Source organism: Embiotoca jacksoni, unplaced genomic scaffold (assembly GCF_022577435.1).
Source record: "Embiotoca jacksoni isolate LCO1_2020_lvr unplaced genomic scaffold, fEmbJac1.0.p SCAF_13, whole genome shotgun sequence".
Classification (NCBI taxonomy): domain Eukaryota; kingdom Metazoa; phylum Chordata; class Actinopteri; family Embiotocidae; genus Embiotoca; species Embiotoca jacksoni.
In genome coordinates, this window is record NW_027185263.1 from 6,034,601 (window position 1) to 6,047,165 (window position 12,565).

At 39.7% G+C, this 12,565-nt stretch overlaps 1 protein-coding gene across 3 annotated transcripts; it reads right to left on the reverse strand.

Moving 5' to 3' along the window:
* Positions 1–2,449: 2,449 nt before the first annotated feature.
* On the reverse strand, positions 2,450–7,227 carry LOC138195908 (putative fibroblast growth factor 1). Of its 3 annotated transcripts, none has more exons than XM_069145556.1 (4): positions 7,025–7,227; positions 4,889–5,058; positions 4,308–4,411; positions 2,450–3,791 (listed from the first exon to the last, which is right to left on the reverse strand). In XM_069145556.1, the coding sequence occupies exons 2-4, from the start codon at positions 5,055–5,057 to the stop codon at positions 3,606–3,608; spliced, it is 459 nt and encodes a 152-aa protein (XP_069001657.1). In that variant the 5' UTR covers position 5,058; positions 7,025–7,227; the 3' UTR covers positions 2,450–3,605. The 3 variants fall into 3 exon arrangements, with proteins under 3 accessions (XP_069001657.1, XP_069001656.1, XP_069001655.1); XM_069145555.1 differs by having other exon boundaries at positions 4,889–5,160; XM_069145554.1 differs by lacking the exon at positions 7,025–7,227 and having other exon boundaries at positions 4,889–5,207.
* Positions 7,228–12,565: the final 5,338 nt, after the last annotated feature.

Genomic DNA, 12,565 nt, shown 5'->3' on the forward strand with positions numbered 1-12,565 from the left:
ATTGAGGAAAGAGAGACGAGTAACAGATGAGAGAATGTGTCCCAGTTCCAGGGTGTGTGCGTGTGTGCGTGTGTGCGTGTGTGCGTGTGCGTGTGTGCGCGTGTGTGTGTGTGTGTGTGTGTGTGTGTGTGTGTTTCTCTGTCTGCTAGAGTGGTTTGTGTTGCAGAGATCTTGGCTGCTGTCAGGCCAGGGGACTCCCAGAGGAAGCCAGTCCTTGTTCAGTTTACAGTGAATGATTCCCTTCCTGCCCCGCACAGCCCTGCAGGCCAATGGCCAACCAGGTGTGTGTGTGTGTGTGTGTGTGTGTGTGTGTGTGTGTGTTTGTGTGTGTGTGTGTGTGTGTGTGTGTGTGTGTGTGTGTGTCTGTGTCTGTGTGTGCTGTTGCATAGGGTGGCCTGGTGGAAAGACGGAGAGACACTATCCTGTAAATGAGAGGTCACAGGTTGTGTAATAGTCAGTGTTTGTTGACCAGCAGCCATGTGTCCAGTCAGTGTCCTCAAGTTTGCTTATTTTGCAAACCAAATGTTTTCATATAACTTTTGAGAGAGATTACAAATGACTTTTTGTGGATTAAAATGTTCTCAATTGGCTCTCAGTTACTTTGATCACTCAGGAGCTGCTTTCTCCAACTTTGTTTTAGTGGTTTAAATACTTTGGTCAGTCACAAATATGTAGAACTGCTGTCAGGAATACGATGATTATGCAGAAGCCCAGTGGTGGGAGTGTAATATTACTCTATTATAAGCCCTGTATTTAATTCAAAAAAATTAGTACTATGCAGAGTGACCATTTACACAATGTTTATATCTGAAGTTTGTAAGTACAACATTTAAGCATTTTTCATTTTATTGTTGTATGTGGTTTAAATAGAGCTAAGTAATTGTAGCTTAAATGTACCAGCGCAGTGAGTTTTGTGAAATAGTTACACATTTTGTATATTAAACATTTTTTTCAAAGTAACTATAGCTGCCACATAAAATGTGGAAAATTTCCCTCAGAAACGTGGACTAGAAGTAATTTTGATACGAGTTGCACAAAAAAACAAATCGGGACAGAAAGTGAGATTAAGAGTCGGTTAATTCAGCTCAGATCTGACATTTACAGAGAGTAATCGTTACAAAAGGAAAATGCAGAACTATTGCTCAATTTGAAGTAGTAATTTGTCACACTCGTGGTACTTGGATAAATAGTAATCCCACTGTAATGTTCCCTGCCAGCTCTGTTTAAATCCCACAATAATATGGAACTTGTTGGAGATGTGAATCAGCTCCAGTCCTCCCAAACATTTTAAACCACATTCCAGTGTTTCCTCCAGGATCTTTTTCCTGGCACAGTCGCCTCTGAATGAAACAGCGTTTCAGGCCGTGTTCTGTTTCAGCCGTTGCACATTAAGTGTGGATTAGAAAGAATGCCATGGCTTCCAAAAATTGTGGTGAAAATACTTGATGGGGGTGAACGGAGGTCTTTCTGTGTGTTGTGCTGGTTATCGTCTGTCACAACTTTATGGTTACAGTCATTTCAACTGAAAGCAGGAAGTCTTAACTGAAAATAATGCAAATTACTGTACTTAAAGGACATTACATTCTTTAACATGGGTAAATCTCAAAATACATCAAACTGTAAATCTTTATACACGGTGCTCAAATTGTGTCTGAGAATTAATATCTGTCAAAGGCAGAAATTGGTTCTGAATACTCAATCACATCCTTTGGGAAGTTGTTTGACCAGATATTTCATGATTTAACTCAGATTTAACAGTATTTTGTTATACTCTATTTCATTTAGGAAAATATTAAACAAGGCATTTGTTCCTGTGAAGTTTAGACTTTTACTAACAAACAAACAAAAGGTTTCATTGTAGAAAAATCGCCACAAATTAAGATGTCAGAAAAAGTGCCCTGACATATTAAACTTCATGTGGTAGTTCTTGCAGCTGTTTTTATTGCTGCTAGTGGGGCAACTAGTGTCTGTCTTGTGTCAAAACCCCCATATAGCATCTACAGCAGCCTAGACACATGCCTTTCACAGCAGATTATATGGTCTCTTAGATTTACCTATTATTATATCCATGATTTATTTTGACCAGGATTTGATGAGACTTGAATATGTGTAAAAAAATAAAACCATGACGGAAACAGTGGAGCTTTAATGCCCCCAGCCTGAGGGAAAACACTCCTGAACGTGAAACACTGCTGCCATCTCGTGGCTAAATTGTAGTGTTTACGTCTTAAACAGGAATGTTAAATACCTGGAAGTGTCTCCCTGATTACTAAAAACATGTGTTCAGATGATGCCACAAACAAACACACAAACAGATTAACAACGCATCTACTGAACATGAGATAATACATGCTCTTTTAAAAATATGTATGTACACTTACTTATTTGAAACTTTTTTGAAAGCGCTGTAATCGTAGGTACATAGTATTGATTTATTTTTGGATAATAGTACAGATTTATTTGATTCATTTAAAAACACTTAATACAATATGTATTACTTGTGAAAAGGTGATCAAGTTACCTTTCTTCTACTTTACTGTGTGCATAAATTATTTTGGAAATGTCTGTCACAATATTAAGTAAAATCAAATGTTATTAGTAATACAACTTTACAAATAAATATTCACAATAGTAATTCAACCTAGTATAATGTTACAGTAATATGTTTTCAACAATTAAAAAAACAAGGTTACAGAAACTTCTGTTTGACTGTGAAGCAAGGCTATTTTAGCAAAAACTACTATTCAGGACAGAACGTTTTTCACTGCTGACCTATACCTACGCACAAACAATATAATAATATAATTACTGATAATAAAATTTTTTCACTGTTTTCATGACTAACACAGACATAAACTATGGTGCTGCTTTCAAGGCACTGAAGCACAAAGATTATACCATTTTAACTTTACAGACTCATTGAGTGGCACATTGATGTTTTAAATTTCAGTTTGTTTAAGCAGATTTTTTGTTATATTTTTAACACAGGCGGTTACACAAATGGGCATCTGACTATCCTGTGCAAATTGTCAGTCATTCAGAAGACAGCAAACATCCACCCTAGCCAAACTGTGAACAAAGGCACTGTTAATTTATGGTGTAGAGTTACTACTCTGTTGTAGACCTTGAAAATCTCTTTTCTTGAGTTTGAATTCAACCCCAGATGGTCACATTTTTCTTTCCTTTTTATTGCTTTGTTGGTTTCCTTTGTGCTAGACATGATTAATTGTAAAAGTATTTTTGTGTAAAAGCTGTTTGTTGCTGTCTCTCAGCAGTGGTATTTCAAACCAGGGTTCAAGTTGAACACCCATTTATCAAAACTAACATGCACTGATGCTTCACATATTGTGCGTCTGCAGTAAGAGGGAGTATACAGTATGTAGAAAGCACTGAGCTGGAATAGTTTGATCTCAAATTTACAGCATAAACAAACATTTAAGTTATTAACATTCAGTTAGAGCTTGAAGTAGCTATAAAACAGTATAATGTATTTGCCTCAGGCTTTGTATTGATTTGAAGTGACCTTTCCGGGTTCATCCAGCATAACATTGTACTGATAATGTTCATTGACTTCAGTCAAAGTGCCCGTGGCTCGTGGTCTTGGTTTACATGTTGCCTGCAGACCTTGGCAGGAAAAAGATGGCCTTTTGACCCTGGTGGGTGTCCGGTCCTGCTTTGGGCTGGCCGCTCCTCTTCAAAGCAACATACCAGTTGTACTTCTGAGAGCGATATGTGTTGTAATGGTTCTCCTCATACTTCTCCAGGAAGTAACACTCATCGTTCAGTGCTTGCTGAGATGTGAAAAGGAAAGAGGGGGGAAAAGAAAAGAGCAGAAGAGAGTTAGTTTCATTGCAAGTCTTTTAGTCTTTACTGTAAAATATTTTAAAGATTGCGAGGGCATACAGAGAGTAAAGGATATTGTAATGTGCTGGATAACAGAAATGATTGTGGAAAAGATAAATCATTTTGGCTTATGTTGCTCATCAGTTCCATCCCGCTGATAATTTTATTATTCACAGTGATTAATAATGACAAATATTTCCTTGATTACACTGTGATTTTCCAGTATTTTGCAATTGTGGAAAATAACCGAGCCAATTACAAAACTGTTGGGAATTAATGAGTTTGAACTTGTGCGTACAAACGAATAAGTATGATGTGATTTGACGAATAAAAAGGCTCTTAAAACTATTTGGTAACAGAAATAGAAACAGGGCTAGTAACATTGTCAGGATTTGATAAAGTGTTTCACTTTTCTATCTGAAGTTTTCAATTTAATGTCAAACTACAAAAGAGGAAAAACTCACGGATCCGTAGAGGCGTCCATTTTTGTTCATTGCCAGGTACCTCCCTGTCATCTCACCTTTGATGACCATCACTCCTGCACTCACAGGCTTCAGCCTCAGAATGTCTGCAGGAAACATATGACAGTATGCAACATATCATTTTTTTGTTGCCTTTCCAAGGTTAAAGTGGCAGATAAACTTATTTGAACACAATGTAACCATCATTTTCCGGAGTAAATCTTTTCTGGGAAAATAGTCCCTACTGTCCAAGTGTGTACACAGCGGAAGAAATTCTGATCGCAAACACTGAGCAGATTTACCAGTAAACAGAGATTAAATTCCTGCTTCTGCTATTACAAGTCCACTTTAGATTATACCAAGAACACTTCAAACCAAAATATCTTATCTTCTGCTCTTTTGTATATCAGTACTTTAAACATGAAGACTTTTAAACTTCAAGAAAATTCTAACTTTCATGTCAACTTAAAAAAAAAGAGTTACGTGTACAGAGTCTGCTATACTTCCTGTTAATCTTTTCTATATTTTATATTTCAACATTTTATGTCTTCTTTTAAAGTTTAAAAAAAAAATGTTTTTCTCACCATAGGGGTCATTTTCCTGCCTCCCACCACTCACGGTTCCATCTGGTAAAATCCTCAGGTGATATCCTCCATTCTGGCTGTAGAGCCTCGTCAGAGTGCGGTGCTCCTGCTTGGACAGGTCCAGAGATTCTGGCCCGAGTGGCAGCGCCATCACATCTCTCTCAGACATCCTGCAGAAAGTTGGATATGTGGACGGAGCAGAGTGATGTCCCTGTGTCTGCAACGACAGAGGAGATCCACCGTGTTCGCTGTCCATGTCACCTGCACTGTGTCTGAGACACGAGAGGAAACAGGAATGGGAGTACAGTGCTGCCATCATTTTATGATTACCGGAAACACTCCCTTCCCCAGCCTCCCCAAGTCACTCTCTTGCTCCGTCTGTCAGCCTTTTTAAAACACACATTTTTTTCACGAAGTGATAAAAGCCAGCCAGGAATCAGATCTGGATGGAGGCTGGGCCAAGCAGCTACATGACCGAACTTGTTTTCTGCCTGAGCATCACTTTGATTCCTCCTTTTAGAAAATAATTTCCAGATGGCGGTGATGTAACATTGCACCTGAAACCAGTGTGAGGCCAGACAACAAAACAAACAACACGTGTACACAACAAAGGACAGATAAATTTGCGGTAATGGTTTTACTCCCTGCTGCATATGTTGCAAGTGCCAGCAATAGTTTCACAAAGAGGAGTTAAACACATGGAGCCATTTCTCTCACACTGTTTGAGGTAACGTTTTATATTAACACCCTGCCTTCAGTTGGCTTCAGCAGAGTACATTTTAACAAACAAATCACTTGAACTCTTTTCACTCAAGGAACCAGCCCTGTTTGTCTCACCCTTGGACCGCCTGATTCCTCAAAAGTTTATCCAAAAAATAATCAAGCCCATTTTAAAGCCACAATGTCTGTGTAATCTCCATATCCTGGAGGGTGGCGAGATCCCAGAGCAGCAGTAGCTGTCATGAAGTCTGTCCTGTCAAATGGGAAAGCGGTGGCAAACCCAGCCAGCGGTGTTACTGTAACAACTCTGGTCTTTGTTATCATTTGAAGCCAGAGGTAGAGCTGCTGCAGGGCCAAGCTGGAGCCCACATCTGGAATGTCTTGGACGAAAATGGAGAGAAGCGGGAAAAGGGAGAGGGAGAAGCAAAGTGGAAGCCACAAGAGGAATGCAAGGCCTACCCACTCATGGTCTGGTTTTCCAAAGAACAAGACCCGGAGACAAGGATTACGGGATATGAGAGTTTAGTTGGTGCCAGACTGGTTTTGGGGACCTTCGGACAGTGATAGGTGAGAGTGACGTCAAAAGTCTGAGTCAGAGGGTGGATGCGTGGGAGGAGAGTCTGAACCTGTGTGTACATTTGAAATGTGTGGGGGGGGGGGTCATACAGTTTCTGAAGGGGATGACGTTCAAGCTGAAGTAGAGTAAAGTTCTGCAGGGACTGAAAAAAAAAGGGTTATTGGAAGCCAAACATATGTAAGGCTTTGCAACCATTGATCATTTAGTTGTTCAAAAACGTCAGATAAAAAGTTTTGGTGAGGCAGCCTTTAATTTTGGAAGAGGCAGATATATAAAAAAAAAATGTGGATGTCTTTAAACATAAACTTAAAATCTACCTCTTTAGTTTTGGATTAGAAAGTTTTACTTAGATTTTATCAGATGCCTTAATCCCTCATCTATTTTTTTTGTATTTTATGTGTTTGGTTTATTATTGTCATAATTTGTTTGGGTCATATTTGACTTATATTTAACACAACGGTGGAGACAGCGGAATACATGCTGTGATTGCATCGTGCACTGAAACAGCTATCAGCTATAAGAGTGCTCTATTTTCCTCCTTTTTATTTCTCGTCATGGTGTTTTACTGTCTGTACTTTATTTCCCAGCCACCCAGTCATTGTAACACAGTTTAAATTGCTCTTAAAGAGGGTATACAAATAAAGTTGGATTGATTAACTGTCACACAAATATATATATATAAAAAAAAGCCAGTTCCCCTAAATTAGTATCTTAAAAAAAAAGTAGGATCAGTATCAACTTGCTTGTCTTCAGACACCATCATCTGTTCTGAGTGAGGTGATTATTAGATTCCCACACAAACAATAACTCTCCTCTAATCTATTGAGTCTGTCACCTACCTGTGAGAAAGTCATGTGACTGTGCCCCAGATGAGCCAGCATGTCCTCGTCTCCTCTTCTTATCTGAGGTTGGGGTGAAACAAGCTGGTTGTGCCAACTTTTCTCCCTCTTCTCTCCACCAGAAAAGCGTCTGGACTTTAGGGGGTTTGAGTATGTATTTGTACTCCATCTACCCCTGCCTCACCTCGCCACCCTTCCAACAACGTCAGAGGACTCATTTTAACAAGCTAACGTCAGGACTAAAATTACCTCCCTGGACTAGAGAGAGAAAGAGAGAGAGAGAGAGAGGCAGAGACAGAGTGACGCAAGTGTCCAGGCCGTGGGACCCCAGCCAGAGCCTGAAGACGAGCAGGGCCTTCTGTTTGACTGAGCACTGATACATTCTCATAGCGGTGTCTTCCTGGAGACTCTGGTGAGCAACACAATATAAACATTCATAAAAGACACAGAGAGAATGACTTCATTTCCCAGATTTAATCTTACTTAATGCCAGTACCTCTGAAGTCCCAGCCAGGTTTCTGCTTAAGATACACTTCCCAAAGGATAGTTAGTTCACATTACAGGATGACAGGACATTCCTGCAAACATAGAATACTTAGTCATCAAAAATAAAAATACACTGGACAATAAATAATCCCACATACAGTAAATGCATTCAGTACACACATGCAGGTGCAGTCATATGAGGCATGAGGTCAGAGGGAGATGGTAATCAAGCAAAGTGTCACTGGGCCTCTCAGATTGCAGCTTTGTAACCGGACTCCCAACAGGACCGACAAAAACAGCAACGCTACCGCTCTTTCTAGATATTTTCTATCTGTAAACACAGATAGACACTTGGCAAGAAAAAAAAAAAACCAGAAAGATAGCTGCATCAATGCAAGGAGAGCGTACAAAAGACCCTGCGTGAGCCTGTTCACACCTGACATTAATAATGTTTCCTTGTTGATTCGGTCACAAGCGAGCAGCCCAAAGTCCCGGTGTGACACACCAAAGACGTATTCAGGTCACATCGAAATCCAATCTTCTCAGACCACGTTCGGAAGTGTTCTGGGACACGTGCGCCCACACTCTTTCAGCTGCGTGAATGCAAATGCGTCCTGTGCAATCTGAGACGGTGGCAATATAAAAACACGGGCTGTGCACCCGATGCCTCCTCTGGCTTTTAGTTTTAGTTTTAGTTGACCTCGTCTGCCATTTCTGACACACATCAGACTCACAGCTGAGGGAGAGCACAGTCGCAAAGTTTTATTTATCCAGCGTAGCGCACGACCCTCTCTTAAATAATCGGAGCACGAACCGGTGTGATTGGGTCACACTTTAGGGTTCATTACAAACTCTAGTGTTCAGACATTTACAAACGTGAAATAACTTATGTCATGAATTACTAATCAGCGATTACGTGTTTATTTTCTTGTGTATTTACATGATGTACATGTTTATTTGCAGATTTAGCAGGGAAATGAGATCTGATAAACAAATGGCCACTTGAGACTCATGATAATCCCAGGTGTGAACAGGTTTCACGATTGTGATCACAGAATCACTTTTTCTTTCACTGAAGCTTAACGTCTGGGAATCTGTGGGACATGATGGTGTTAATTTTGCAGGACAGATCAAAAGCATTTCCCGAAGCCCTGTCATCAGCATCGTGAATGTTAGATATCTGCAGTGCAGTGTTGACATTTCTCAAAATGGTGGAAATGGCTTCTAAGAACACAGCAATCTCAGTATCTATTTTTGCACGCTTTCACTGTCTGTCTCGCACAGGCATGACAATAAACAGCAGTGGTGTGCCGGCTGGCTGAATTATTCACAATGATGGCCTCATCTCTGCCTTCTAATGGATACTTCAAGCTCCTTGCTCTATAATTCATCCTCTACAGTACGGTTTTAAAATCCCTCAGCTGATGGAAGTCAAATAATTATAAGACATAAGACTGTAGAGAATATGCAGCGAAAACAGTGATTACACGGACAAAAAGTGGAGAGCCTGACCTACTTTTCTCTCACCTGTTCATCAGCACTGAGTTGCTTCCTCTTTTTTTAAAGAGCGACTATACCTCTGTTCACCAGGAGATGGCAGAAGGGGTCAGCTTTTCTGGTACTACACGGCATGAAATCTCACTACAAAACTCTCAGAAAACAAGAGAAGTGTGAAATTCAAATGGCACTTTAGTTGGATAAAGTTTACTTTGTGCAATATGTGAAAAACATCTGTTGTTCTTGTATTATAGTTACAAAGCTGTGAGACACATACGCATTAATAAAGTAAAAACAAAACATTTAGAGTATACTCTACTGTACTCAGACAGGTGCCAATACTTTTCCTTTCATTTATTCTGTTCATGGTTACATCTGTATGTATTCATCTATGTTGACATATAACGTTATAACAATATTACATATTTATACATTAACATTCTTTGAGAGGGGCGTTTGTGTCCATTTGATGAATGAATGTCTAATATTCTCACTGCCTAGAGCAATGTTTGGCTCTAAATGCTCTACTTTGCACACCAGCTGGTTTCTGACTGTGAATGTCTGCTGTTTGGTGCTGCGCAGTTTGTCAGAGCTTTCTCACTGAAAATGAAGTTCATGAGAACAGTGAGAGTGAGTCAAAACAGGGAATCTGCACGCTGCAAACCCAAAACAGTGTTCTGAGAAATGTTAACACACTCCACACAGCTGATAAGAAATGCAGGGTCTACTGATAATTCTCCCAGGGTTCACCACCATGTACTCATTTGATGCCTTGGTATTATTAAAACATTGATGATGGCAGCTTTTATGATCATGACCTTATAGAAATAGATACAGAAATAAAATAGCATTCGTAATCTCTCAGTTAAATTAGGAGAATTTGGTTTGTGCTTCGGTTAATGTGGGTTTCATAAAGGCTCACAGGTGGAGCCTCTATAGCTCATTCACTTAACCTAATTGGACTAAACCATGTTGAACTGAGGAGAGGGGTGATACACTTTGTTTAAAATAAATATTTAGACCTGGATTAAATCCCCAAAATGTTTCTAGTAAGCCTGATATTTGAAAAAGGTTATGTTTGGATTTATGCTGTATAGTGCCACAAGGCAGCATACTTTTGTAAGGAAAATTTCCAACTAAATTCTTATAGTCGTGTTGCGCCCCGGTGATTGTGTTTGTGATTGCATTCTCTTGTAGTTGTCTGGTTATCGAAATAACTGTTTTTTAAAACCATTTTACTATATTACAGGATATCATGGACAGACGTTTGTGTCCACCCGTCTGAATTATTGTCATGTTTTTATCATCAGCTCACTCTGCCTGGATCCTTGGTGCAGCCTCTGACTCTCCATGGTGGAAAGACCTCTGGCTGAGAATATAACAGTCAGAAGTATGGTTTCTAGCTTCAGGAAAAGAGGAGAAAATAAGGTTTTGGATTGGCGTGATGGAGAACTTCAGAAAAAATGACGCAAATCTATAAGGAGGCGAAACACCAGTAAGACTGGCACCTTGTCAGAATAAATTGAAACATCTTGAACCACTCCATACCGCCAGCGGTTGCTTTAAAGCTACAGATTTATACATTAAACTAAAGTTTTTCTATGTGCTGGTCTGAATTCCAAGCAAAACTCTTTAAAATGATATATACAGGCATGTTTTTTTTTTTTTTTCCACTCGGTGTTGTGGTGGTTCCATAATTGGCTATGATGGTGCAATGTGAGCTTTTAAATGGGTTTAAGATTAATTAATGCGGAGGTGTGAATAACTCATAGTCAGGTTGTCATGACATTTGCTACACATACAGAGGAAATGTGCATGCAGATATTCTAGTTGTCTGTTTGATAATTATGTTACTGTTTTCTCAACATTAAGGTGGGAGATGTTGATGCAAGAGATGAAATGACAGAAGGGTGAGAAAATCGAATTAACAGCTTCTTGATGGCCATAAACCACAGTTGGAAAGATATTATACCAGCGCTGCTATTGATGAAGGCCACCATCTTTAAATACACTCAGTGACACTAATTATTTTTTTACTCAACCGCTCTTCCAAAGGAAGTTCAAAAGTCAGGGCCACAGCAGCACTTTTATTTTGAAAATATTCTGTAATCAGAATGCTCACCTAAGCAATGATTTAATTTTAGACTTCGAAACAGTTGAGCATGAATTAAATGCAATACTTGATCTCATGCAGATTTGCATTACAAGAAATGACGACTCAAGAAAGTAAAGTCACCGTGTTTTTCATTCTTGCAATATATCAAGGAACACCCTGTTTTCTGCAGATGCACGACGAAACTATGGGCCTCATCATTCTTCTGTTGTTTTGTTTTTTTGCTACACCAGCTTCTAGGGCTAAATATAAGTCTGTTTCCTGCAGGTACCTGACTACAGACTGGTTAAATCTGGTTCTTGAACCATCCTCCTGCATCTTTACAGGCAAACAACAACAGGCGACTTCTTGTAAATGGCTCTCTCTGTAGCCAACACCACATTGTGGCAGATGGAGAAATGAGCAAGCGACCAAACGCTGTCCTCCGCTTTGGCAGAGGAAGTAGCATTTCTAAATCCGATCTGTTTTCACATAATAACCACAAACACAAACTGTGCATGTGTCTATGACATGCATACAATGCGTTAAACATAATGGAGTTCTTAATGCTGTGTTGGTGGCTGGATAACATTAGGTCAGTTCAAATTATGGAGGTGTAAAACTTTTCCTTAAGATACATTAAGAGAAAATGTGTTATTTGGGACTTTTGTATACCACCAAAAGTTTAAAATAAACAGTTGACATTTTGTTCATTTGGTAAATTAGGCTTAACGTTGGCCTCTTTCACAGAAGACAGCTAAAGTACACAGTTGTAACAAAGAACATTCACACTGTGTCCCAGAGGGCTGCAACAATGAAACCTAAGGAGCTTACTGGAATTTAGCCGGCACTCATTTTTAATTCTTCCCATGTGCACTTATGATTATATGAAAAATACCTATTTTTACATTACATTTAAAAACATCTTTGTAATTAAAAACAATATATGAACGACAACAATTTTACAGTTAAAGAGGTCACTAAATGTCCATCCATTATCAATACCTTTATCCTGAACAGGGTCACGGGGGGTGGGCTGGAGTCCATCCCAGCTCACCTTAGGCGAATGCAGGGTACACCGCCCTGGACAGGTCGCCAGTCCATCACAGGGCCAACACTTATAGACAGACGCTAAATGTTAACCCAATAAATAGAAATCTGTTTCGGTGCAGCTTCCTTGTCGGTAGAGGGCGCCAGAGCTGATGGTGATGGAGCTTTTAATCCAAGGCAGAACACTAAAGAACCCGCTCCACAGAAATTCCCCGCTCTGGTCGAAATGACATCAGCGTCTCCTCCCACCAACCAGGCTCCAGGCTCCCTGCATGCAAAGATCGTCTATGTTTGACAAGGTGTAACACTCAACAATTTAACAAAGGTTGACCTGAAAGCACAGAGTCATGTCCCCTGTCTGCAACTTCTGACTTATGTGACCTGTTTGGATGCGTGTAGCCCATACATTTGGCCTT

Bases quoted from the DNA above. Each gene is read 5' to 3' on its own strand.
- LOC138195908 (XM_069145554.1), bottom strand. From the start codon at position 5,207: ATGATGGCAGCACTGTACTCCCATTCCTGTTTCCTCTCGTGTCTCAGA. The intron at 4,412-4,888 runs GTGAGAAAAACA...TGTTTCCTGCAG, and splicing joins GCAGGAAAATGACCCCTATG to ACATTCTGAGGCTGAAGCCT. The intron at 3,792-4,307 runs GTGAGTTTTTCC...TTCACATCTCAG, and splicing joins ATGGACGCCTCTACGGATCC to CAAGCACTGAACGATGAGTG.